The sequence below is a fragment of the Halteromyces radiatus genome (genome assembly GCF_025201355.1).
Source record: "Halteromyces radiatus strain CBS 162.75 chromosome Unknown BX664scaffold_12, whole genome shotgun sequence".
In the NCBI taxonomy this organism is placed as follows: domain Eukaryota; kingdom Fungi; phylum Mucoromycota; class Mucoromycetes; order Mucorales; family Cunninghamellaceae; genus Halteromyces; species Halteromyces radiatus.
In genome coordinates, this window is record NW_026251698.1 from 264,935 (window position 1) to 291,384 (window position 26,450).

The 26,450-nt window shown below is 33.5% G+C and overlaps 10 protein-coding genes across 10 annotated transcripts; 3 read left to right on the forward strand and 7 right to left on the reverse strand.

The window, feature by feature from the left end:
* Positions 1-144: 144 nt before the first annotated feature.
* On the reverse strand, positions 145-1,721 carry BX664DRAFT_344067 (uncharacterized protein). Its single transcript, XM_051547406.1, has one exon. It carries the CDS (start codon positions 1,509-1,511, stop codon positions 282-284), a length of 1,230 nt encoding a protein of 409 aa, XP_051395832.1. The 5' UTR covers positions 1,512-1,721; the 3' UTR covers positions 145-281.
* Positions 1,722-2,345: 624 nt separating this feature from the next.
* BX664DRAFT_362761 (nineteen complex-related protein 2-domain-containing protein) lies at positions 2,346-5,307 on the reverse strand. The gene is made up of 10 exons (XM_051548336.1): positions 5,220-5,307; positions 5,045-5,136; positions 4,878-4,972; positions 4,511-4,802; positions 4,138-4,453; positions 3,828-4,075; positions 3,410-3,755; positions 3,113-3,315; positions 2,798-3,046; positions 2,346-2,718 (listed from the first exon to the last, which is right to left on the reverse strand). The coding sequence occupies exons 1-10, from the start codon at positions 5,293-5,295 to the stop codon at positions 2,407-2,409; spliced, it is 2,229 nt and encodes a 742-aa protein (XP_051395833.1). The 5' UTR covers positions 5,296-5,307; the 3' UTR covers positions 2,346-2,406.
* A 170-nt stretch (positions 5,308-5,477) lies between these two features.
* Positions 5,478-6,703, forward strand: BX664DRAFT_287683 (uncharacterized protein). The gene is made up of 6 exons (XM_051541758.1): positions 5,478-5,688; positions 5,761-5,863; positions 5,918-6,022; positions 6,101-6,149; positions 6,218-6,385; positions 6,453-6,703. Exons 1-6 carry the CDS (start codon positions 5,502-5,504, stop codon positions 6,615-6,617), a joined length of 777 nt encoding a protein of 258 aa, XP_051395834.1. The 5' UTR covers positions 5,478-5,501; the 3' UTR covers positions 6,618-6,703.
* Positions 6,704-7,437: 734 nt separating this feature from the next.
* Positions 7,438-12,265, reverse strand: BX664DRAFT_304347 (uncharacterized protein). The gene is made up of 5 exons (XM_051542513.1): positions 10,469-12,265; positions 10,253-10,401; positions 10,122-10,197; positions 8,228-10,020; positions 7,438-8,151 (listed from the first exon to the last, which is right to left on the reverse strand). The coding sequence occupies exons 1-5, from the start codon at positions 12,008-12,010 to the stop codon at positions 7,458-7,460; spliced, it is 4,254 nt and encodes a 1,417-aa protein (XP_051395835.1). The 5' UTR covers positions 12,011-12,265; the 3' UTR covers positions 7,438-7,457.
* A 1,333-nt stretch (positions 12,266-13,598) lies between these two features.
* On the forward strand, positions 13,599-15,580 carry BX664DRAFT_287690 (uncharacterized protein). The gene is made up of 5 exons (XM_051541759.1): positions 13,599-13,761; positions 13,905-14,075; positions 14,139-14,209; positions 14,307-14,358; positions 14,471-15,580. The coding sequence occupies exons 1-5, from the start codon at positions 13,645-13,647 to the stop codon at positions 15,482-15,484; spliced, it is 1,425 nt and encodes a 474-aa protein (XP_051395836.1). The 5' UTR covers positions 13,599-13,644; the 3' UTR covers positions 15,485-15,580.
* Positions 15,581-15,773: 193 nt separating this feature from the next.
* Positions 15,774-16,676, reverse strand: BX664DRAFT_287692 (acetyltransferase, GNAT family protein). The gene is made up of 2 exons (XM_051541760.1): positions 16,379-16,676; positions 15,774-16,276 (listed from the first exon to the last, which is right to left on the reverse strand). The coding sequence occupies exons 1-2, from the start codon at positions 16,626-16,628 to the stop codon at positions 15,918-15,920; spliced, it is 609 nt and encodes a 202-aa protein (XP_051395837.1). The 5' UTR covers positions 16,629-16,676; the 3' UTR covers positions 15,774-15,917.
* A 267-nt stretch (positions 16,677-16,943) lies between these two features.
* On the reverse strand, positions 16,944-19,263 carry BX664DRAFT_48209 (uncharacterized protein). The gene is made up of 3 exons (XM_051549602.1): positions 17,776-19,263; positions 17,296-17,674; positions 16,944-17,216 (listed from the first exon to the last, which is right to left on the reverse strand). Exons 1-3 carry the CDS (start codon positions 19,128-19,130, stop codon positions 17,205-17,207), a joined length of 1,746 nt encoding a protein of 581 aa, XP_051395838.1. The 5' UTR covers positions 19,131-19,263; the 3' UTR covers positions 16,944-17,204.
* Positions 19,264-19,470: 207 nt separating this feature from the next.
* BX664DRAFT_344079 (uncharacterized protein) lies at positions 19,471-21,367 on the reverse strand. Its single transcript, XM_051547407.1, has 6 exons — positions 21,292-21,367; positions 21,095-21,195; positions 20,789-21,004; positions 20,223-20,724; positions 19,978-20,143; positions 19,471-19,884 (listed from the first exon to the last, which is right to left on the reverse strand). The coding sequence occupies exons 1-6, from the start codon at positions 21,312-21,314 to the stop codon at positions 19,612-19,614; spliced, it is 1,281 nt and encodes a 426-aa protein (XP_051395839.1). The 5' UTR covers positions 21,315-21,367; the 3' UTR covers positions 19,471-19,611.
* A 483-nt stretch (positions 21,368-21,850) lies between these two features.
* BX664DRAFT_344082 (NUDIX hydrolase domain-like protein) lies at positions 21,851-23,315 on the forward strand. Its single transcript, XM_051547408.1, has 5 exons — positions 21,851-21,947; positions 22,013-22,296; positions 22,387-22,567; positions 22,658-22,726; positions 22,827-23,315. Exons 1-5 carry the CDS (start codon positions 21,935-21,937, stop codon positions 23,192-23,194), a joined length of 915 nt encoding a protein of 304 aa, XP_051395840.1. The 5' UTR covers positions 21,851-21,934; the 3' UTR covers positions 23,195-23,315.
* A 1-nt stretch (position 23,316) lies between these two features.
* Positions 23,317-25,899, reverse strand: BX664DRAFT_304361 (PIN domain-like protein). Its single transcript, XM_051542514.1, has 6 exons — positions 25,621-25,899; positions 25,421-25,540; positions 25,207-25,330; positions 24,764-25,117; positions 24,267-24,686; positions 23,317-24,172 (listed from the first exon to the last, which is right to left on the reverse strand). The coding sequence occupies exons 1-6, from the start codon at positions 25,779-25,781 to the stop codon at positions 23,813-23,815; spliced, it is 1,539 nt and encodes a 512-aa protein (XP_051395841.1). The 5' UTR covers positions 25,782-25,899; the 3' UTR covers positions 23,317-23,812.
* Positions 25,900-26,450: the final 551 nt, after the last annotated feature.

Below are 26,450 nucleotides of genomic sequence, written 5' to 3' on the forward strand. Positions count from 1 at the left end.
ATCTCGTACCACCTCGTCAGGTTGAAATCATCAAATACATCAGGGCTAGAAAAAAAAAAAAAAAAGAAAGAGGCAAGGAGAGTAAGAAAGTATTCAAACAATAAGATAAAAAGAATTTGAAGACTACAACTTTCAATATGGTTATATTTTTTTTTATTTATTTATTCATGCGAATCAAAAGACTGAAGAAAAAGTGAAGAAACCTATACTATACTATAAAGTAACTACAATAATATAAAAACAATAATAAATAAACCCAAAAAAGAAAAAAAAAAACTATACTAATTCCAAGTGATATCGTGTGCCATCTTCGGTACTTGCTGGTATTCTTCGCGATATTTCCAATGTTCATCCATTTTTGCCAGTTTTTCACAAACAAGGTGTAAATCCGGATACCATTCGGATGCCAAATCAGTAACGCGAGTATCAAGTCCATTCTTGCGCATTTGGGTGGCTGCGTTGTCATCATCATGATGTGGAGTCGTTTCCCCTGAATTTGCTGATATGGATCCACGTTGCAGAAAAAAGTGTTTGATCAAATGCTGTTGCTGCGGCGTTAATGATTGTGAAGTTGTGAATAGAGCATTGCTGTTGCCATGTTTCCAAAGTGCACGTCGTTGTTTCTGTTCTTTGAGACTGTTATCGTTCATAATGATATCTTGATGCCTGCTTGTAGTAGTTCCTACTGTTCCATTTCTTGTTTTATTTCCACGATAGATCTTCCAGTGCTTCAAAACAGTGATCATTTCCAATATCAATGTACGCCCAAATTTAACCCGGTAAAACAGACACTGGCGTACTTCTGAAGGAGCATCAAAACATTCTTTCGCCACCAAGGTAAGAGCCATCAATGCGATAAAAGAATCGCCCCAATGAACATGGAATTGAAAAGTACATAGCCTCACCAAGGAGAATAACTGATCATTGATTTCTTCTGCCCTGGCAAATTGTTCATTCGGTCTTGCATGATCCAAGAGATGTACAATGGCGCGAGCATGATTCTGAATCCAAGTCATTTCGTGTAAGAGAGCATCCATATCTCCACTCATATTTCCGTTGCAGGTATCAATAGGCTTAGTCTGATCAAATGTTAATCTACCTTTTTTGTTGGTCGTGTTGATTTTAATATTGGTGATATCTTGGAGATATTGGTATTCCAAAAGCTGATATGTAATTGCAGGTTGTTGTATTGTTGTCGTAGAGAGAAGATGAAGTAAGGCAAGCTTTGGTAAAGATCGAATCCATTTGTGAAATTTCCATATCGAATGGTGTTGTCTATTCGGTTGATCAACATTACTATTATCAGTCATTGGCACCAGTACTGCGGAACTGTCATCCATAATGCTGTTTCCAAGATCATCGCATGCGAGTAAAGTTGCCGTAGACTTGACAAACCTTGGTTGCTTTTCTCTGTTGTTGCTGATACATTCAGATAGAGTTGATGTTGTCGATGATGAAGATATTGATCTTGAAGGTGAAAATAATTGGGATGATATCGTTGTCGAGGACATTGTTAACGTTGAAGTTGAGGATGTTGCTGGGGATATACAAAAGGAATCATTGTCCACAGTATCATTTGATCTGTTCAATCCAATGAATGATAATATATAAGAAAAAAGGTTCCTTTTTGGCCAAATTGGTATCGAGATAGAATGTTGAGTCGTCATGTTGAATGATATCGGGGATGCAATTATTCGAGTAACCAAACGAGGAAAAAAAAAAAAAAAAAAAGAAAAAGAGAGAAAGAAAGAAGACAGAATAAAAAAAAAAAAGGAGACCTATTTTATATCAAAAAAAAAAAAAAAAAAAAGACAGGGTGAGAAAGCTGACTGCTACACCTTTTTTTTTTTTTTCTTTAAATAGGCATCTTAATGAATTACCTTTTTCTTAGTTCTTAAATTCAGTAATGTCGATAATGTTGATATTGTTCAGTCAAAAGGTATAGCGTAAACTGGCCAATAATAAAAGAGGAAGATCTGTCGTATGTCGTTCACATGAGAAATGGTATAATGTAGTAAAACAAAGGAATCGAAATAGTTCATAATACAAGCCAAGGAGAGAACAAGGAAGAGTAAGAAGGCAAATTAATCTATTAAGCCTTTTGTATTGGAATCGAACAGACTGATAAACCAAATATATATATAAAAACAAAGATAGAAAAAAGTATCGTAGTAAATGTGATGGTACTGTTGAGAAACAAAAAAAAAAAAAAAAAAAAAAAAAAAAAAAAAAAAAAGGGGGAGAAATAAAATAAAAGAAAAGGGATCATGTGGTCGGATAAAAATTTGGCTTGATCAAAGAGAGAGAGATCATGCGGATCAAGAATCATCCAATCAAAGTAAAGATTATAATATAATACAAAACATCAACTAATTTTTATTCCATAAAATAATGATTTAATCTAATCTATTCTAAACGGGCATAAAGGGTCAATGCTTCATTTTCCAAATCACTATCACCAGGAACCAATCCAGGTTTTAATAAGGGAGCTACAATCCGATGAACAATTAGTTTGCCTAAAGATAGTAGATTGTCTCTTGGTATATATCGACGCCATAAGATCAAGTTTTTCAAATATTTCAACTGTCGCCACACAAACTGTTTCTTATTGTTACTTGAATCGTCTTGTCGTTCCATCATCAATGTAGCTGATTCCACTATTTGAGCGTATCGTAATAATGGTTTTTCAATGACTTTTTCAACTTGCATCATCAATTCCTATTTCAAAATGAGAGTAAGTCAATTTCATACATATACATATTTCTCTTTTTTTTTTTCTCTCTCTCTTTTGTCTTACCTGAAATGACCGTTCATGTTTGTCAACATAATAAGAAACTTGTTCTGCGACTTGAACTGCGTAACGAGTTTCCTTTGAAGAAGCAGGATTCATGGTGTCCAATAAACCTTTGATCTTTTTGATGATAACCTTGTCCACAACCTTGTTCAATAATTCCACATCAGCATCTTCATGACCTTCTACCCCATCTATAATACCATATTTTGATAACGTCGAATGCCATTTCATCGTATCAAATTCGATTGGATCCTTTTGAATAAAATAAGAAAAATTGGTTAGTGATTTCCTTTTTGTATTCATTCAATTCATACTTACAGAAAAGGGATTCCAGGCAACCAATTCACATCGAATATAAAATTCAAAAGCAGCAGGTAAACTAAGACTTCCAAATGCATTCTTGTAATCTTCATAAAAGTCAGTTTTCCAAGCTTCAAAGAATGATTTTACAGCCTCCAGTGATTTGAAATCATCACTAACATCATCAAATAATTCGTCCATTTTGTTGAATTGGATATCATCTTGTCATAAAATATAAAATAAAATAATAAAGTAAGAAAAATTTAGTATCAGATTCTATTCAAAAAAAAAAAAAAAAAAAAAAAAAAAACTTACCTAGCTTCTGATCCCGCTTCTCTATCCATCCATCTTGTAAATCATCATCAGACCAAAATGCTATTTCTTTTTCATCACATTCCATAAGGGATTGATTTGCTTCAATACGTTGTTGCCTTTCATTTGATCTTCGTTGACGAGCAGCTTCTGATAATTTTGATACCCGCGAACGACCAAATTCATCCATATCATCAGTATCTTGATCGGTTTCCAAGAGATGTTCAGGTACCACAGCAAATGATAAAAGTAAATCCATATCTTCCAACCATCGTCGTTCTTGCACTATTTCCTGCTTTGCTGCAATAATGTCGTGGGCATCCTTTTCCAACTTTTCGAGTTCTGGAATCTATATAGGAATTGAGAAATCAGTAAAATTTCATCGTATATTTTTTTTTTTCTTCTCTTTTTTTTTTTTTACCTTGACATCCAAAAATTCACCCAAGTCATTCACAGTGTTTGATAAAGACTGGAAATAATCATATCGCTTACTTCCATGTTGAATTTCTCGATCCAAGTCGTCACCAGTGATATTCAAATCCATCATTCCTTTCTTTGCGTCCGATAGTTGAGATTCATATTGTTGCATAGTAAGTGTAATATCTGATGATATGAAATCTAGACGTTTGAGAACATCATCCAAAGTAGGTAAAGCAGCTGCTTCAGGAACTATATCAATAAAAGGAATAGAATAATTAGTATAAAAAAAAAACAATCATATCATTCATTACTAATAGCTGGTTGATATCCACGAGGAGTCGCAAATGGATCTACCACTGGTTCTTCATATTTCGTTCGCACACCACCATGTTTAATCAAGTCCTTTTCCCATCTGTCCAATTCTCCAGAATCATCAGAACCCGAATCATCAGCTTCATCTTGAGCATCAAGAATCATTTCACGTGCATTCTGTAATCGTTCCAATTCTTGTTTCTTAGCTTCTTTCTTGTCCAAAGTGATCTGTTCTCCAACGTACTTTTCATAATCCCCTTCACCATCATCTCCAATATCATCCTCTTCTCGGACCAAACGAGAACCACTTGAAGTCTATTAGAAAAGAGAATAAATAAATAAATGTATATTATGTATATCAATGTAACTTACATCATCTAGTGCTACAAAACCTTGTTCATGATCTACTACAACTACACCTTGTCGCATAAGTTCACGTTTCTTTTTGGCAGCATGGATAGCGTTCGAGTCTGGAATAGTCATATCTCCTAATCGTGCTGTCATAGTCTTTGGGAATTTTTCAGCCAAAAGTGTAGAACCATCATCGTTTGTTGCATTTCGTAAAGTAGGTGGTAACGCTGGAGTGCTTGCACGTAACGATGCAAGATAATCGTCGTTATATGTTGATGGTGTGGTAGAGTCTTCTGAGGCTAAAGTGGTGGTACTAGCAAAAAAGAGAAACAAAAAAAAAAAAAAAGACTAAGCTTCAATTCAATATATAAAACTAGTTTTTACTTACTCTGCTTCTAATTGAAGTTTTCTGGCGCTGGCTAGTTTACGACTTGCTTTTGATTTTTTAACTTGAAATACTTCGCCATCGACATCGTCTTGGTCCTAATATCGAAATAATAATAATAATAAAAAGAAAGTTCAATATAAGAAATAATTTTAAACGTAATTATTTACCTGATGATCAAAACTTAAACCTAATGACTTATTTTTCGATTTCTTCTTATCAGATTTGGATTTCAGTATTGTGTTAGATACAACAGGTTCTTCTTTTTTTATTAGAAAGTAGAAAGAAAAAAAGGGTCAATAGAGTGATATTAAATTATTATTATTATTATTATTTTTTGTTTACCATCTGGTTTAGTTTCATCGTCACTTGTTTCTATCTTTCGTCGTATATTCTTCGTTCGATTAGGTTTTTTAAACATGATATAAAAAAGAAAGTTGAAGAAAAAAGAAAAAGAGAGAGAAAGAAAAAAAAAAGTGTCGAACCATAAAAGGGTATGATGGGTTCAGTGTCAAGTTCAGCTCAGCCACTCACAAGGCTAGCTTGAACCCCACTGCGAATTTTATTTATTTTCATCTTCCCCCCCCTCTTTTTTTTTTTTTTTTTTTTTTTGTGTCTATAACTAATATGTCATTTTCTTTACGTGCCATTCGACTCAACACTCGACCTACTTTATCTTCAGTGGGACTTTGGTCATCTACTTTTACTCCTGCATTACACCCTCGAATTTTTACCTCTATCACTCAAACTCGTACTTACGCTACTAATAAAAGCGAAGGAAAGCAAATTTTGTTACGTGATCATGGTGTCTTTGGTAATATGGAAAAAAAATAAATAAATAAACATTATTCGATCTTTATATTGATATATATATGTATTTGTATAGCCAACTATATTCCTCCAGAAACTTCTCCATCTATATCCGATTTCCAAAACTGGCGTTTAACAAAATGGAGAAACTTAAAGAATAATGTCCAAAACTTGTTAAGGTAAAACTGACGTTGCACAGACTTGAATACTAACTAGTGTTTATCTTTATTTAGTGTAGGATTGATTAAATATAAGTCTCAATATGAAAAGTGGAACTCGGGTAAATTCTTATCTATTGCCGAAGAAACTTATAAGGATATGAATGACTCGTTTGCAAGGTATTATTATTATTATTATTATTATTTGAATATCCATGATATATATATATTTATTGATGAATAATTTGATTATGATAGAGGTGATCGAGAAATCTTGGAAGAAGTTTGTCTTGATGCCATGTACTCTGTAAGTCAAAGAAAGGAAAGAAAGATCAAAAGAAAGAATACTAATCTATTTTCAATTTATGATGATAGAGTTTGAAGAACCAATTGAAACATAGAAACAATGCTCGATGGGAATGGAAATATCATGGTGAAGTGGAAACTCCTAGAATCGTTTGTGTACGTTGTGTAGGAACATCAGGTGTTAGCAAATCTGGATTTTCTGTTGGTCAAGTCACTGTTCGCATGTATACAAAACAGGTATGAATAAGGAAAAACAAAAATATGGAAAAAGGAAAATGACTTATTGACTTGTATGATTTTTTAGTCTATGGCTGTGTATGACAAGAAGAATCGTCTTGTAGGAGGTGATCCAAATCAAATCCATAATGTTCTTGAATACGTTGTTTTCCAAAAGACTATTTCTGATCCTGAAGATATCTGGCGTGTCTATGGCAAAATTGCTGCTCCTGAAAAATTGGCCAACAATTAAGATTTTTTTTTAGATTAGACTTTTTTTTTTGTTATGACTAGATAATAAATGTACAAATAAATTATAGTATATCATATACATACTTGGACTTCATTCTGATAAAAAAAATTATTGTTGTTTACTCGGAATAGGTAGAATGGGTATTGACAATTTGGGGGGGGGATCGCTTTCTTATGTTGGATGTTTATTCAAGTAATGACAGATCATCATCATCAGGTTGGAATCATGACCATAAAACATTTGCTCTGGAAAGATAAGGTTTGCATGATGATTGCATGATGATTGATTATTTGTAAGGTTAATGACAATGATATATAAAATTACTGCTTTATGAATTCATCCTCTTATCCCATCATGCTATCATGCCATATGCATTGTACTATTGTTACTTGCAAATGATAATGATGACGGTTGCTATGACAAAAAGTGATGGCGGTAAATCATCATCATTATAGATTGAAAATACATGTTCAATGATACGACACACAAAGATAAATATAATATAAATTTAACAAAAATGAATTGTTTTTATTATTATTATTATTATTGTTATTAAGATACATCATTACTAGTCTAAAGGTGTAAGACAGTACTAATAACAATAGGAATTATGGTGATGATACACACATAGAAACAAAACAAAAAAAAATATGTATGAGGAGGTGATGGAGAAGGGAAAGTGATTAGAGAAACAGATCAAAAAGAGGGATGAAATACAAGTAAAAATACAACAAAAAAAAATACAATAAAGATATATGAAATGAGAAGGGGAAAAATAAATAAATAATAACACAAAAAAAAAAAAAAAAAGGAAAAAAGGGTGAAATCTAAACCATTAAACTATCTATGAAGAGTTTGCCTATCTTCCAACTTGATATCAAAGGTTGAATCTTGAACGTCATTTGATTTCTTCTTTTTGAGCACCAATTCAATTTCGCGTACAATGTCGTTATCAAAAGGATAATATTGATGAAGGTAATACTGAACTGCCACACGAGGTAAAAAGGCAGCCACAATAGTAAGGATCAATACAAGCCAATAGAATCCATTACCAAAAAGTCGGATTTGTCCAGCAAAGATAAATGTGTTGAATTGAGAGTAAACACCAATGAATGCATAATAGACCAGGACAGATAATGATACAATCAAAAGTTGAATCCACGTGTAACTGTATAAAGCGAACACAACATAAAAGTTTGCCACCCAGACTGTAATACCAGACATAACCGTACCAATTTCATATACGCCGTTGCCATCATATCCTGTAGGGTCAGCGTTACCAGCCACCAAAAGCATGTAAGGGAAAAAGAAGCATACTACTGATTGATAAATTGAATCTGCCACCGCACCCCAGAATTGCCATACTTTGAATTTATCATTACGAAGTCCCATACGATATAATTCTGGATGATGTAAAGTAACTTTACTTGAAAGATCTTGATCCCATATTCCCAAAAATGCAATCGGTAATGAAGTAAACACCAAGTTGTATAATGTCACCAATGAATAATCGAATACCATTGTACCATTGAATCTATTATTAAAAAAAAAAAAAAAGAGAGATAAATATCCATCCTTTCCATTCCATCCTATTTTGATAATAAACTTACTGACAAAAGAGTTGATACCAAAACAAGATAAAAGTCCATACAAAGTTTTTGAAAAAGAAACCAAGAATCATATCAGCTGTACGAAGATAAGACCAACGCCCATGTACTAAGAGTAATTTCCGTAAGAATCTGAATTGAGCAATAGCATAATCTGATGCCATGACAGCTTGCCGACCTTCTACACCAGATATACCAATACCAACGTTTGCTTCTTGAATCATAGATACATCATTGGCACCGTCACCAATAGCAAGAGTCATCACTTTCAAGCCTTTCTTGACCATACGTACCACTTGAGCCTTTTGCTTGGGACTAACACGACAACAGATCACACTTTTACATCTTGTCCCGAGAGTCAACATCATGTCCTTAGTTGCTGCTTCCAATGCATACTTGAGTGTTGTACCATCCACGACCAGAGCGAAATTGCCATCCTCATCATCTAATGCCGATTGTTTCAGAGCTGCTTCTAATTGTTCCTTAGTATCTTCACGGTTGCTTGCCTTGAGCACAATCAATTCCATATCAGTCGTCAATAAATTACAAGCAAAACCAATATTGATCGCAGTTTCGGTCTTGTCACCAGTCAGTACCCAAAGCTTGATTCCTGATTTTGCTAATTCTGCAATCGTTTCTGGTACACCATCTTGAAGTCGATCTTCGATTGCCGTACCGCCCATCAAAAGCATATTTTTTTCAATATCTTCAGCTACAGCTTCTATACGTTCTTCCCGATTGATGATGCTAGAGCTTGCTTCTTGATATCGTCGTTGCCAAGATAAATAATCTTCTTTTGCGATGAATCGGTAAGCCAGACAAAGTGTTCGTAGACCTTCATTTGCGTATTGTTCTAGATGAGTCGTACACGTGTCCCGAAGTTGTTGTTGCGCTGCCTTAAGATCTTCTTGAGCACCAAAGTCATTGCAAAGACGTTCATAAATGATAGAATCAGCACCTTTACAAAGTAATACAATCTTGTCGCTGTCATGGGGTCGGATGATGACGCTCATTCGTTTGCGTGTCGAGTTGAATTCTAAAACATTGAGTATGTCGAATGATTTTCGTTCGCCCATGATTTCTGCATGTATTGTGTTCGCTTCTTTGCCAAGGAAAACAAAACCAAGATCTCGTGCTGTTGCCACCAAAGCCGCTTCATCGGGACTTTGTGCCTTGTATTCAATCAAATCAGGTTGAGTAGCATCCGGAGTTTCTGCAATCACAGTATGACACAATGCCAAAGTCAAAAGGAAATGTTGTATCGCGTTGGCATGAGCATCCTTCTTTGCAAGATCATCAAATAGTGCAGGGTCCACAAATGTCGGATTGGGTCCAATATGTGTATTCTTGAATAGTTGTGCTTGCTTGTTGAACATTTCCTTTCTTGCATCAGCCAGTTCATCCATATCAGCATCATCTTGATTTGTCCTGTTGTTATCACCCAAATTGTTCGCTTCATCTATTCTGCTGTCAAGTGCCATCCCTGTTTCGTGATCTACAATGTCCAGATCCACAGGTTGTTCGGAATCAGGAAGAATTGTGTTCTTGGTTTTCAGGTTATCATTCGCAGACCGTTTTGCAGCACCCATTTGAGCTTCCGTTTTTCCCAATCCATAAGAAACACCATTGATAGTACACTTTCGATATTCCATCACGTTTTGAGTCAAAGTGCCAGTCTTATCAGAAAATACATATTCGATTTGTCCAAGATCATCTGAAATGTTCCAAGTTTTGGGGATACAAGGGGTATCAGTTTCTTCATGATAAATGTCAATGTCCGCATGAATGAAATAAGCCTGGTGAAATAAATAAATAAATAAAAAAAAAAAAAAAAAAAAAGAGAGTCAAGTAAATAAGTAAACAGATCTTTTTTTTTTTTTTTTTTTTTTGCACTTACAGCAACAGATTTAACAAGTTCGACAGAGATATATAATGAAATAGGAACAATGTTTTGATACAAAATAAGAGTGACCCTACAAAGTAATATAAATTAGTTTGTTTGTTTGTTTGTCTTTGGGCAATGTTTACCAAAAAGTAATAAACCCAGAGTAGGAACCATTGGAGCCTTCTATTCCATAATCAAATTTCCTTGATGATCCAGATGCATTGAATTGAACACTGGCTATAATCGAACTAACAATGCATAAAATAGCAAGAATCACAAAGTTGGCAATGATCTAATGCATATATAAACAAAAAAAGGATAGGTAAGAAACAAATCAAGATTATTCATCAGCCACTTACATGAGGAGTGGTTGCTTTTGCCATTTTGCTACGTTTGGAAGGAGTTTGACCAGAATTGAGCATGATCTTTGTATCGTTCCCAGTATAGACGACAATGCCAATAACCCATTCAGTATTACGTAAAATACATCCACGAAGAAGAATATTGTTGTAATTGATAGCATCCGATTTTTCATGAGACACACCAGATCGCACTGTACCAGTATCTTTTGGGTCGATAGTCCAACGCATAACAGCACTGTATTGATAAAGATTGACATGAGGAGGTTCACTTTCAATGTAGAAGCTGGCTTGTTCACAATCATGTTCCGTTTGTATATCTGCCGTACCTTCCAAACCTTGTCGCACTTTGAGATTGGTTTCACCATCCAAATTTTGAGTTTCAATATAACAGAGACTATCAGGTTCCGAGGTTGAAAGAATCACCACATCAGCAGGTACATCTTCATCATTCCGAATTTGTACATAATCACCCACATGTAAATCTTGCCATTGTATATCTTTCCATCTTGTATCGCAATTAGTATGAACGCAACCACCACCACCTGTAGGTGTTCGAATCAGATGTTGAGAAGGTCGTCGACCACCAAATAGAGATTGATCTTCAGTGTTTTCAGCCAAGGATGTTTGTGTTGCATTTGCACCAGTGTCGTTAGTAGCAGTACGATAAAGCACAGAGTGAGGAATATTGCCTGGTCGATAAGGTTGTCGTTTGGTTTTGGTAAATATACTGGATAATTCAGATCGAAGAGTATCAGATCGTTGTCGTACAGTTGTGAGGAGTCGTTTTGGTTCTTGAACACTTGGTTGATCTACTGTCGTGGTAGGAGGAGTAACAGGAGGTGGTGCAATAGTGATATTATCATTGTTGTCATCGTTGTCATCATTGTTGTTATCATAACTACTATAAACAATATTACTTGCTTTGTTTCGTTTTGCCAGTCGTGCCATTCGATAACCATGAGCGTATTTGTTTTCAGCACCAGCCAAAGTAGAAAGAAATCCCAAGACCAAATGTAAGTAATACCATGAACCACGAGTTTCAATGGGAGTGTTGACATTGCGCCAGTTATGTAAAGTTCGAGTTTTTGCATGGTTAACCCTTTGATCACTTTGGTTTCTTTTCCAATCTTCGAAAGCGTCCTTGATACCAGTAATGACAAGAATGGCAATGAGAGGAAGAGCTGAGACAGCAGGTTCAGTAACACCAAAAAGAGGAATACATTGAAGTATAACCAAGACCAAAAAGTATAAATTGGCAACGTTTCTGAATTGTTCAAAAAGATTCTTTGGTATAAAGGACAAGGGTGTATATTTTGCTGTTCGTATCCGGTTGCTGACAAAGTGCCTGTCTATAAGTCGTCCTTTTTCATCATATTCTGACTGAGGTAATTCCATGTTGACATAAATGTTACGCCTCTTTTGCATGTAAGACGATGTTGATTCCATACGCCGCAGTTCTTTAGGTTCTTCGTCGTCGTCATTTTTGGTTTTCGAAGGTCGTGTTTTGTGTCGTAATATCGTTTTAAGGTTGAGAGTCATGATGGTCTATCTATTTGTATATGTGAGTACGTGCGTGTGTATATGTAGAGGGAAGAAATGGTAAAATAATGAATAAATAAGAAAAAAAAAGAAGAGGATTTATAAGGTCAAGTAAAACTTTGAATACATAAACCAATACCAAGTGAAGGAAGAAGATAAACAATAAAGGAATGAATAAAAGAATGGATAAGCCCAACTTGGCTTTTAAAGAAAAAAAAAAAAGAAATAAAAGAAATAAAAAGGTAAAAGAGAAACGTGACCCACAATCAAAATAAAAATAACCACAATTTTAAAATGGTAACAAAAGTGAAAGAAGGGGCACAGAAAAGAAACACCACTGGACAACGAAAAAAAAAGTGTTGATATTTAACATCCGATATTGGTGGAACTCGGTTGATTTTTTGACCGATTCCAGGTGCAAAACTTAACTTTACTAGTCATCCTTTCAGGTACATCTTATTTTTTTTTCAATCCTTTCGATAACATTTCATATTTTTGTTTCTTTTTAAAAATAATAATAATAAAACTAAAATATATAGAATTATTCATTATGTCGCTTCTTGAGAATCTTCTTTTTTTTTTTTTTTTACTATAAAAATAGACTTGTTTATCTTTCTTTGTTTTCTATAATACCAAGAAGTGAAATCAAAAGCGGGAAAATAAATTAAGCTCATCACTAACTAACTAGAACTATTAAAATAAAATGATTGGTCCGGGTAATGTCATTTGCGTCTTAGATCCCTTTAGTCGATCTTAATACTACAACTTTTGATTTATCATCAATGTCCCAATCAAATCACAAAATAAAAATCATCATAACTAACATCATAAGAAACATCATCGAGAACATCATCCATCAATAAAACCAGATGGTCACCATAATAGCTTGGCACACTTTAAAAAATGAAGATATAAATATGTAATACTTGGCACCTTTTTTTTTTTTTTTGTGTTCATTCGTCTTTATACCATTTGTTACATTTCCCATAAAAAAAAAGTGTTATTGGATCCTAATGCCAAGTTTCTAGATATGCTTTAGATTTCCTTTTTTGACGGTATCAATATATAAAAGGTAGGTACATAACATAATATTCAGGTTATTACTGTGTCAATATGTTTCAATCATAAATCCACGAAATCAATTGATTCATAATCATCCAATGAACTCTTTTTTTTTTTTTTCTTGTTCTCCCCTTCCCCCTGATTCCTCCCCTTTCCCCTTTTTTGTTTTCATATATGAATAATGATCTACTTCCCGGGGAACAAGTTATTTCATTTCATTTTACTTTTTTTAGATGTGGATCCTTCTTTTATCCCATCTATTTCATGCATCATCTTTCTCCTGGACAAAAAAAATCATCTGATATGTTTAACCAAAAGAATACTTATTGACATTTTTATTTCTTTGATAGTTGTCGTGAATCTCACATCATCAGCCACTGAAGAATATTTTTGATATCATTGACATTGAAACGCCGAACTTGAATATTTTGACCAATGGAGGCGCGACATGGTGCTTATTATATTCTCAGTGCGCTCTTTCACTTCTACCTATTTTCTTTCCCTTTTTTTTTTTTTTTTTTTTTTCATCTTGTACTCTTTTTCTTATCCACATCATCAATACCATTACAGTCATGACTGAAACGATCGCCCCCACTCAAATCAAGCACTTTAAGAAGCCTGATGATGCTGCATTCAAAAAGGAATTGGAAGCCATCAATGAACGTATTGACAAGCTCAAAAAACAAAGTGTAAGTAAACAATCAAAAAGAATGCGAAACAAAATAAAAGAATTGTAAAAAAAAAGGAACACTTCATCTCGACATATTGGAAGTTTTTTCTTCTTTTGTTTTCTTTCTTTATTTATAACTAATTATTATATCATGGTTTCTAGGATGCTGTCAAGGATAAGATCAGCAAGTTGCCTGCCAAACAAGACAATACTCGACGTGAAGAAATCAAGGCTGAATTGATGGAATTACGTGAAAAACAAGCCAGTTTGAAACAAGGAAGACAAACTGTATATCAACAATTGGATGCTATCAATGATTCTATCAAAAAGAAGGTACCGAATTATTTAATACTCATCATGATAATTCTAATCAAGTTTTATGGGATTTTGTTTTAGGTTGGTCAAGTCAAAGCCTTCCAACAAAAGGTACCTTATAAGTCAGTTGCAGAAGTGGATGATCGTATCAGGTAAATATACACGCACAAAAAAAAATCTCTTTATCATCAAAGACAGAAAGACATTACGATCGAGATTAACTTTTTTTTTTTACTTTGTGTATTTTAGAGAATTAGAACAAAAGATTGAATCTGGTGTTCGATTGGTGGAAGAAAAGAAGGTAAATAAATAGTTTGCAGTATGAGGGAGAGAGAGAGAGAGAGAGAGAGAGAGAGAGAAAAAAAAAGAAAAGACTGATATTGACATACTAACCGACCCTAATATGATGTTAGATGCTCAATGAAATCTCTTTATTGAAACGCAGTCGACAACAAGTGGAAGGATTGGATGAACAACAAGCAGCCATTGATAATGAACGCAACATTCACAACGAAATTAAGAAGAACATTGATGATTCCGAAGCCAAAAAGTTGAGTGAACGTTATGAAGAATTGGATGCTGAATTCAAAAAGTTGTTTGGTTCAGCTGCTCAAGAACGTGAAGCTCGCAACAAATTGTATGAAGAACGCAATCGTCTCAAAGGTCTCTTGGATACCGAATATGATCAACTGCGTACTTTGCGCGATCAACACCGCAAGGCCAATGACGAATATTATACCTTCCTTCGACAATACAAAGAAGCCAAACGAGAACAAGAACGCCAACGTAAGATCCAATTGGAACAAGAAAAACGTCAAGAACAACTCAAGGAAGAATTGGAATTGGCTGCCTTACCTGCTTTTGAACACGAAATCAATCTCTGTGATAACCTCTCTCACTTTTTACAAGGGTTTGTCAATCAAGATGACAACAAATCTTCTGGTGCTAGTACCCCTGCTGTCCCTGCTAATGGTAGCCCTCGTCAAGTCGATGCTCTTCCTGAAGGAATGGTCCTTGCCAAAAAGTCGGATGAAGATTATTTTGTTGGTGGAAAGAAACAACGCAAAGGTGGCAAGAAACAAGCTGCTAAGAAGGAAAATACTACTGATACATTGAAATTGCCCATTGCTACTGTCGAAGGCTTCTTTGAAATCAAGGTTACAGTGCCAACCAAGGTGTCTGAAATCCCATCCACTCTGGAGAAACTCAAAGAACGCAAGCAATACTATGTGGATGAACAACCCAAACAAACTGAAGCCAACAAGAAGAAGGCTGAAGCCAAGATTGCTGCCATGTTAGAAAAGGAAAAGGAACAACAACAACAAGAAAAGGCTGAACAAATCAATGGTGATGATGATGATGAAGAAAAGAGATCGGAAAAGGTAGTTGAAGAACAACAAGAACAAGAACAAACCAAGGATGAATAATCTGGACAACAAAACTGATAATTGGGATCAACTTTTTATTTATTTTATTTGGAATAACCTCTCTCATCAAAAAAAAAAAAAAAAAACTTCCACTGGTCTGTTGGTTTTTTTTTTTATTTATATATTTATATTCATACTTTCGGTTTTATTTTTGTTATTTAGTTTAGTTGATAGTACAATTTAGTATCATATATAGTTTTGGGGAAAAAAATTAGGCACAATCAATAAAAAAAAAAAAGTCATAGATACAATATTCACACAAGTTCTTGGAATTTCAAAATGATGATAATGATAACAATGTATTGTTTATTTGTGTTCAAAAAAACTATGGATATTGGGAGTAGAGACAGGATCATTTTCAAAAAAAAAAAAAAAGGTTAAATACACATATATGGAATAGGATATTATCTGTAAAGATGAGAGTCAAAAGAAGTCAAAAAGTAGAAGAAGACGAAGAAGAGCGAACGATATTCTTAACAACCACATAGGCATCCTTGTCAGGAATATGTTTGTAATAATCTCTTGCCAAAGCCACCTTTTGGAATCCATGACGATGATATAAAGCCAAAGCAGTTGTGTTGAGGACTTGTACATGAAGATAGATCCGAGTGATGTTGGGTTGTCGATAGGCTTGATCAATGACATGTTGTAATAAGAGATGACCTAAATGACGACGTCGATAAGCTTCAAGGACACCTAATGTCATGATATACACTCTATATTTCCCTTCTTGTTGGAGTTCCGGTTCAATACGACAACAGATCGCTCCTACTGCCTTGTCATCGACATATACTACAATAATATATGTTAATCCCTTTTATTTTTTTTTCTCTTTGTTCCCATCTGCCAAGCTTTTTTTTTTTAAAAAGTGGATCATCACTTTGATTTGCTTACCTACTTTTGCAAACTCTCCTACTTGTTGTACATGTTGATAAAAGGAGTCACTATAATGTACAGGGAATAGAATAAGATGAAGTTGTTTCAAAATATCGATATTGTGGGAAGTGACGTTTTTCAGTTCAATAGTGGGTGTATTATTGGTCGCGTTGATCATATTTGATGATGTATTTGTGGTATTATTATTGTTGGAAGACGATGAAGTGCCACCTAACCTTTGTAGTGGAATAAGTATATGTTGAGTCATATCATTACAATGACATATATATATATAAAGAAAATGAACTGAAGGAAGAAAAAAGAAAACAAAAATAACAAAAAAAAAAAAAAAAAAAAAAAAAAAAAAAAAAAAGAGCCGAAAAAAAAAATGCCCAATTAAGACAAAAAAAAAAAAGTTCCCTCTCATTTTTCAAGCAGCGGATACCACTTGGTTATGCAGATCCGAATTGACTCAATAATCTTAAAAAAAAAATAAAATAGTTTATTCTTAAAGGGAAAAAAAGAAGATGAAGGATATGAAAAAAGATAAAAATAACACTAGTAATGGTGATGGTGATGAGGAGGAAAAAAAAAAAAAAAAAGAAAAAGATAAATATAAAAAAAACAACCAAAAATGAGAGACCAAAAGGGAGATCATTAACAGACTAGTATGTACCAATATTAGAATCATAATGAATAGGACATCCTTTGCCACGTTCTAGCCAATCTCGAAGACAATGCCTATGATAGGAACAAAGACATACCATACGAGCAATCTTATTTCCAGCTTCAAATTCTTCAAAACAAATTGGACATTCATCACCTATTTGAGCTGTTCCTTCTGTCAATGTATATACTATCAAAAAAAAAAAAAAATGAGTTCCTTTCCGTTTTTTACTTTCAATTATATTACCTATATATCGAGGAGGTCGTACCGTTGGACTACCACTATTTAAACATTCATTCAAATGATTTTCTTGTTGTTCTTTTCGCATTCCCAACAACCCAGTACCACAAACAGGACAATCTGCCATCAAACTTTGTTGACTATCACTTCGACGCATATTCATAGGAGAAGGTTGATGACTGGTAAAAAAGTGATTGCTGGTATAACCATGTGATGATGATGTATAACGAGTCGTAGAATCGGTCGCTTTGATTGGAATTCGAATACAAGCTTCACAAACACGTTGAGGGTTCAAGGCAATGACTGGATAATGGGATGTAGATATCATAGGATCTTCAACAAGTTCTTCTACTGGTAATCGAACACGATGTGAACTACAACGATCACAAACAACTTGACCACAACGTCTAAGATATATATATATATATTTATAAAAAAAAAAAAAAAAAAAGAAGAGAAATGGAATATGAATTCATCATGAGAAAAATCATCCATCTATATACATTACCTGCAATGATGCCTTCGGACTAAAAAGTTGAATCGACGATTACATCGGCGACATTCAGAAGCTTGTCGATCAGATTCCCATACATGTCGAGGACGAGGTGGTTCAGTAAGTGTTAATTCATCGGATCCTGTGGTGGCAGTTCTATGCAAAGAAGCGTTCTCTTCCACTGGGATATGAGTAGTTTGATTGGTTGATATCGATAAAGGTACTGTTGGTACTGCATTATTTTCCTGCTGTTGTTGTTGTCGTTGAATGTCACCATCATCACTAGAGAGATGCATGATCACGTTTTGATCGGCTTCATGTACATGTGTTGATGTAGTATCAGAAGTAGGTGAAATAATGCAAGGAGTGGCTTCTGATGTAGTAAGTGTGGTGGCATTGTCGTTAAGTTGATATTGGTTTCCAATGGATAAAGGTGCTGTTGGATCCTCCATAGTAACGGATAACGGGGAATTAGGATCATTAGATGCTGCATTTGCTATGATAGGGTCAACTGATGGATGAGATGTCCGATCCTCATTGCTGATGTTGTCATCCTCTGAGGTCACGTTGGTTGGATCCTGATGATTGCTTTGATCTGTAGACACTTGTTGATGTTGTTCTTCATTGATTTGATTCACGATAGATTCATTGATATTGGGTGATGTATGCTGACTGTCTTCCTCCGAATTGTTTTCGTCCACTGTCATTGAAGGAATCATTGGTGTGAGTGTTGACGTATTCCACGTGTTAACCTGATCCACGCTGCCGTTAGTATGTAATTGTTGTAATTCGGGTTCGATGCTTTCAGATCGTTGTTGTTTTTCTTGTTGTTGTTGGTTCTCATTTGTTTGTTCTGTCGGTACTATTGAGGGGTCAGGTATGGTATCGTCGCACGAGGAAGAGAGGCTGTCGTCATCAAGATGTCTTGATGGTTGTTCATTTTCTTGGTTGGTCATATTTTCAGTCAATTTAACATGACCCATTGTAGTCGTTGGTTTATTAAAGGTATCAACTGCTGTTGTCGTTGTTGCTGCTTCTGCTGCCGCTGTTGTTGTTACTGTTGTTGTTGTTGTTGTCGTTGTTGCTGCTGTTGCTGCTGCTGTTGTTGCTGTTGTTGGTAATGATTGGTCGTCAACTTGTTGTTGTTCTAGTGAAGAAACAGATTGGTCTTCTTTAGGAGATTGTATAGGCGCGGTTTCGGTAGAGACCAAAGAATTTTCTAAAGTAGAATTATCCATATGTTCATTGAGTAACTGGGTAGGTATGTCTGTGCATGTCGGAGATTGGTCTTCCTTATCATGATGAGTAACAGTTGGTTCAGGAAGGTGAGTTTGTTGCTGTGTTTGAGAATAGGAATCGTAATGGTCCATTGGTTATACTTGAAAAATCAAAACAAAGAAGGGGTAATAGGAAAAGGATAGTTATAATACAATAAAAAAAATCAAGATATAAAATAAAGATGAACCATATGAAGTTTAAAAAGGAAAGACTAGAACAAAAAAAAAAAAAAAAAAAAAAAAAAAGGAAGAAAAGGAAGAAGAAAAGAGACAAGTACCAATTACACCGTGACTCAAACAGAGAAAAATGCTGCGGAGTGTTAATATTCTTGTAGGTTCCATGATCCATGATTGTCAATTGATTGTCTTTGTTAAGAGTATGTAATAAAAAAAAAAAGAATACTCAAATTTGTAAAACCACCAGAAAAAAAAATCATGATGTAATAAATATATTTTTATTAAAAGATTCTAAATAACCCAAAATAAAATAACAAGACCAGTTGTTATTAAACGAGCCGATCTAACAAGATAACTATGATTTCACACTGAAATTTCAATTTTATTTTTTTTTTTTTTAATATTGTGATGGTGGTGGTACTGAATTGTAGGAAGGTGATGATTCACCACCTGTTGAAGTTGGTGTTGATGATTGTTCTCCATTGGATGACCCTGTTGGTTGTTGTTGATAGTATTGATAATATTGATTGTAATAGGCTGGATCATATTGTTGTTGTCCATAATAATCATACTGACTGTAATCATGAGCACTATAAGCTTGATCGTTAGTTGTATTATTTGTTCCCGCATGTTGAGATTCTACTCCATATCCTTGATAATCATAGTTTTGCTATTCATCAATATATATATTGATATGGGTTAGAAACAAAAATAGATAAAAATATATATAAATATATATATATATATATATATATTTCATTACCTGATACTGTTGATAATTCCCTTTTGAATGATGAGGATTGGGATGATAACCACGATTATATCCACGAGCACCCGATTGATTTCGTTGTTCTACTTCTTCTTTGATAGTACCAATCAAATCTTTTGCCAATTGCACAGCCTTTGGTAACATTTCTTGACGAGGTGTTCTAAAAAAAAACAGAATGATAAATAGATTTGAACAATAATATATATATATATATATATATATATATATATCTAACTTACGAGATGTGCATATAAAGAGGTTCTTCGGATTCTTTACCAGTATCCTGTTCATAAAAGCCAGATCCTTTACCTCGCACTTGAATACGACATCCAGTAACACTACTTATATGTTTGACATAGGCACCTTGAGGACCAACGATCTTGGCACGTACATTGTAATGAGGACCTTCTGGAATTCCAATTAATACGTTTTCTTCATAAAATTTGCGTTGAGGTCGCTCATAAGGTGATCGACTATTATCCTTGTCAGTGTATTGTGAATAGCCATTGTTCTGATGATCATCGTCTACATTATTATTATTATTGTGTTCATGAGGAGGTCGTCGAAAACTACCATGTTGTCCAGGAGTAGGTACTTTTGCATTTTCAATCAGGTCATTCACTTTAGAGACAGCTTGATCCAAAGATTCTTGAGTAGATGCACTAATATAAAGGTATAATGGAGGTTCCTTTTCTGTTGCAAGATTTGCATCAGGATAATATTTGCCTCGAGTAGTGATTTCTATTCAAAAATGAAATATTATGAATTCAAATTCATTATTTATTATTTATTATTATTATTTTACCTGCACCAGTTTCTTGAGCAATTTCAGATTGTGTTGCACCACGAGTTAACATATATCTGTTCTTTAGATCATTGATTTCAATTTTTTTAGAGAATTCTTCCTTATTGGTAGTTGGAGGAGGTGGTGGTGGTGTACCAGTTTGTTTCGTATCTGCAGTCGGTGATCCTGTAGTTTTTTTTATAGCGTATAGTGCATTCAATCTGGCAGCAGCGAGACCTAATTTTAAAAGACAAAAGAAAAGAAGGTATATGATGAGTATAATAAATAACAAATAATAAAAAAAAAGAATATTATTTATTATCTTACTTGCTGCCTTCATAGGATCTATTGGTTCTTCATTACTTGTTTCTGTTTTGGCAATTTTAGTAACAGGTTCAGATGAATTGTCTTCTTGGTCCCATTTCCGTCTACTCATAAAGATCATTTTAAAAATAAAAAAGGTGTTATTCCTCTATTCATGAAGTAAATATGGGAATCATTCATTTTTTTATAAATATACTTGCCTGCGAGAAGTTTGATCAGTCATTATAATATAAGTTTGACCAGTTTGGTCCAATTGACTTTTGTTGAAAAAAAAAAAAAAAAAAAAAAAAAAAAAAAAAGAAATTCCAAACATCAGTTCAAAAAAAAAAAACATTGAATTTACACTCAGCCAACTTCTTTCCTATTGGTGATCACAAATCATGCGGATGTCAGAGAATAACATATATATACTTGAATGAAAATAAGTTATTTATCAATCTAAACAAAATGTATCACTGGTTTAATCAATATTAGCTCCTTTGAAAGAAAAGAAAAATAAATAAATAAATAAATGAATATGTTAGTACATATCATTTGAATGAACAATTTATCATCTCTTCTTCATTTTATTCATAGTTTTTTTAAGAGAACTAATTATTAATCATCATTCAATACAAGAGAGAAGAAGATCATTATCAATGTTATTCAATAAAAAAAAAAAAAAGAAATCACATGAACAAAAAAAAGGTGATTGCGGAGGTTATAAATTCGAGATTGAGAAAATCCCAGTGCAAAGAGAATTTACACAATTTTCCCCACCTTTTTTCTCTCTTACATAAACAACTTTCTCTATCTCTCTTTCTCTCTCTTTTTTTTCATAATTGACACTATTCTACTATTATAATGTCACTTCATCGTAAATAAAAAAAAATGGTATAATATCAATATATATAAGCTTAACTCTACATTATAATTTATTAGATTTAAAAACGTTATGTGAAAACCTACAATCAAGTCCCATTCTCAACACAGTATCTCCAGCTTCACATCCAAGACGAGCTGGTGTTGCAGCAATATTACGATGGAAAATTCATAATGAACAATCAACAAAACTACTTGATACCATGTCTTTTCGTCGTCCAACAACAACAACGCATTCTACACCCTTGACTCAATTTATAGATCAAATGACATTAATTCCTGGTGAATTAGAACTCTTATATATTCAACGTACAAAACGACCGGGTGATTTATGGTCTGGACAGGTATCAAATATATATATATATATAAAACCAACATGAGAAAAAGTTTTTTTTAAATGAGAAAATTGATTTATTTATTTGTTTATTTTGTAGGTAGCTTTCCCTGGTGGAAAGAGTGAAGAAAATGAAACAGATATTGATACAGCAATGCGTGAAGTAGAAGAAGAAATTGGTCTTGACTTGAGTGGACCTGACTTTCTCCATTTGGGCAAATTGGATGACAAAACAATTACATCATTGGAAAATAAATTTATGATGATTTTGGTTCCTTTTGGTAATACTGATCGAAGTGACACATACCAATAAAAAAAATTTTTTATTATTACCATACTGTATTTATAACTCTTTCTTCTTTTCATTATAGTCTTCTTACAACTGACACCAGAAACTCCTCCATTGACAATCCAACCAGATGAAGTAGCTGCCGTTCATTGTAAGTGAATAAAAAGGAAAAAAAAAAAAAAAAAGAAGCACCACATGATAGAGATGGAACCAATGTTCATCTTTTTTTTTTCTTTTTTTGGTGAAAACAGGGATAAAATTACATTATCTTTTATCAACACCCGTCGTTGGTTATGATCCATTCAGTACACATATTCCAGACACACAAAGACTCCTACAAAATCCAAGACCAGGGATTGTACAAGTACCATCGATTACTTTACCAGTTAATACTGATTCAACAACGACTATTCACTCTCATCGACAGAAAGAACATCATGATGATGGACCTGTGGTTCTCTGGGGTTTGACATTACGTATGACACAACAATTGATGGAATTTGCTGCCAATGAAAAACAAACGGATGCCATGGTGATTACATACAATAACAATAATAATGATAATGATAACGGTAGATACTATCGTCGCAATAATCCAATTGGGAAATCAAGGTTGTAACTTTTTATGGATGGAATAATAGAATAGTGTAACATCAGATGACAGTGTACATGTTTAGATGATCCCGTCTCCTTATTTTTTTTTTAAAAAAAAAAGAAAAGAAACTGATTTTTTTTTTTTTTATTGAATTTGAATGAAAAGATATATGTATAAACAAAGAAAAAATAATAATAAAGAGGAGGAGATATATATATATATGTGTGTGTGTGTGTGGATGCATATGTAAACCTGGATTATTATTATTTTTTTGTGTGGAATGAACTAATACTGTATTATTATTTTTTTGTGTGGAATGAACTAATACTGTATATGTATAACAAACTAAACGAGGGGAATATTTATAAAATGAATAAAGGTAACTATAATGAAATTGATACAAACGTAATACTGCCAAATATATTGAGATTTCTAACAAAGAACTTTTTGATAATGAGACATGTTATAAATAAATGAAGGATGATTTACATGGAATTTTGACAATTAATTGATAGTTTCTTGTTTGTTGAACAAATCATCCTTTCATTCACTTTCATTTTCAACAAAAAGGATCGACCTAATACAAATAACAATGATAGATGACAGTATCGATTTTCAAAGGATATACAAGAGAGAGAGAGATCAGTGAGTAACATGGAATCGTTTGGTCATTGATGGAATAAGCACATCCGTCGGAGAGAGTATGGTAGAGTTGATCAATTTTCGCTTTCGTGACGATAGGTCATTTCTACACAGTCCAAAAAGCGAGATGTATGTTGCTGATGTGACTTGTGGATGGGTATATGAAGTTCGTGAGAAAGATGGTTTCAAGGATTCAGTTGCTGTAGGTAATGCTAATGAAGTTTTGCGTTTTTTATTGGATGAAATGATATTTGATTGAGGTAGTAATGGCTTGATGTGTTGTTGTTCATGGGAATCATCATATTTTCTTTTCAATTGTTGATTGTTAGGTTGGGTAACAGCAGTCATTGTAATCCAAGGCTAGTACATAGTAATAATAAGAAGAAGAAAAAAATAAAAAAAAAGGTCAGAACAAGGTTCTTTGTTTGGAGATCAATATAAATTCATGACTTACTGGTATGTTTTCCTTGTTATTTTCATCGTATATAGCTGTTTCCGTCATTGACGAGTATTTCTTGGGAAGTACTGCGTTTGTAGATAAGGTTGTAGAAGGTTGATTTTGAATATTTCGTAAAGGAAGTGCTGATGACGTTGATGAGGTAACCATAGAGGGGAATCTTGAAGAGGATGATGTCTTGCTTTCAACGGATTTGACTTGCACTTTCAAGGTTGGTTCTTCATCGTTTGGAGAATCACCCAAAAAGTCATAATCAAGATATGTTTTGCCAGTTGGTAACTTGTTCAAACGAGTGCAATTCTTGGACAGAGGATTGTATACATATTGAAATAAGAAAGCATCATTCGCCTTGAAGAAGTTATGTTCGTAATCGGGAGAGATTTTTAGTTTCCTTTGACGTTGTAAATGGTACAGAACCTATATATATATTTGAAAACAAAATAATCCATGAATATATGTTTTTTTTTAAAAAAAAAAAAAAAGACAGACAATACCTTGGATATTGTTTGGTATCGATTAAAGAGTTTATAAGCTGTTTTAATTCCCACACCAGGAATGGAAGGTAAGTAATCACAACCAGAAAGGATACACATATGTCGTAATTTCATGAGATTCCAATTTGTAAAGTCAATATCTTGATTAACTTTTTGAAAGATATCTTTTTGACGGATTTGAACAGCATCACCATAGGCATTCATTTTGAGTAATACAGTTGGACAACCAAAAACCAAAAGATCCGAATCTTCAGTGATGACAGCAGAAACCAGACCAGTTTGACAGAGAAAAGCAAGTTGAGCATCAGCTTCATAGGGCGCATGGATATATTTGATATTGTTTAATTCAAGATACTATCATAATGAAAAGAAATAAATATTAAGGAGTGTAGTAACACAAATAATATTTTTCTTTTTTTTTGATTTATGAAATCAGGTTTTACCTTGATTACTTCTTTTGTCATGTGAGGAGTGATTTGAATGGCTTTTTGAAAGCAGTCAGTAGCTTGATGTAAATTCCCATGTCGTAAATAATCCATTGCTTGGTCGCGGGCAATTTGGCGTTTCCTAAACGAAGAAATTGTTTTACAGTTTAATAGTTGCCTTGATATTAAATCTTTTATCTTTTTTTTTTATAATATATGGATTATTACTTACAGTCTTCTTTGATCATTTGTATGTTTTTTGATTGGTAAAGCTTCACCGTCAAAAACAATAACAGGTTCAACTTTGTGATATTGAAGGAATTCCACTTGTTTCTTGAAATAGTTAACATAACTTAGTGAGGAATAGAATAAAAATATTAAGTGTTGATAATAAGAAAGGAAGTTTATTAAATATATTATAAAGTAGCTTACCCTGTTGTAGGTTGATTCAGAGCCAATTCTTTCGCGCAAGCAAAAGCACCCCTATGAAGCCAAACATTTCCATCCACAGCAACGCGACAACCAGAATACTCCTTGATATTGACTTTTTGTTGTACCTTATCAAACAGAGGTAATAAACCTTGGATTCCCATGTTTATTAAAAAAAATATATCAGAGTGGTATATTAAGAAGAATAAATTTGAATATAAGATTGAAATATAAGGATGAATTGTAGTGACTAAGTGAACTTTTTCTTTTTTTTAAAAAAACAAAAAAAAAAAAATAGGTCTAAGGGGATGGCTATGAGAGAAGAAAAAGAAAAAAAAAATTTATTTCTATATATTTGGAACTCAGACTTTGAGTGACCTAGTCCAGGTATAAGCACAAAGGGTGATGATTGAAAAAAATAATTGAATATCTTTATAATCATGGTTGGCGTTTATTTATTTATTTATTTTAATAATAATTCTTATCGTCCAATGAATCTGTCAATATAATTTTAGATATCCCAAGAGTTTTTCCTTTTTCATTCAACAAGTTGTCAATTGTTTAGCACCTGGTGACTGAAATGATGACACTTTTTTTTTCCTTAGTTCAATAAATATTTTAACGGATGATCCCTTTTCTAGTTATAAACTTAAGTAGACAAATCTTTTTTATTATTATTATTATGTATCGTTATCTATCCTATTATTGTATCTAGTCCAATCATACTTGGTTTTATAAAGAGAACACATTATTTTCTATGATCTATCATCCTTTTTTGTCATTATTATTATTATTATTTATTACCAAATATTAAAGTGAGTTTTACCATAGCG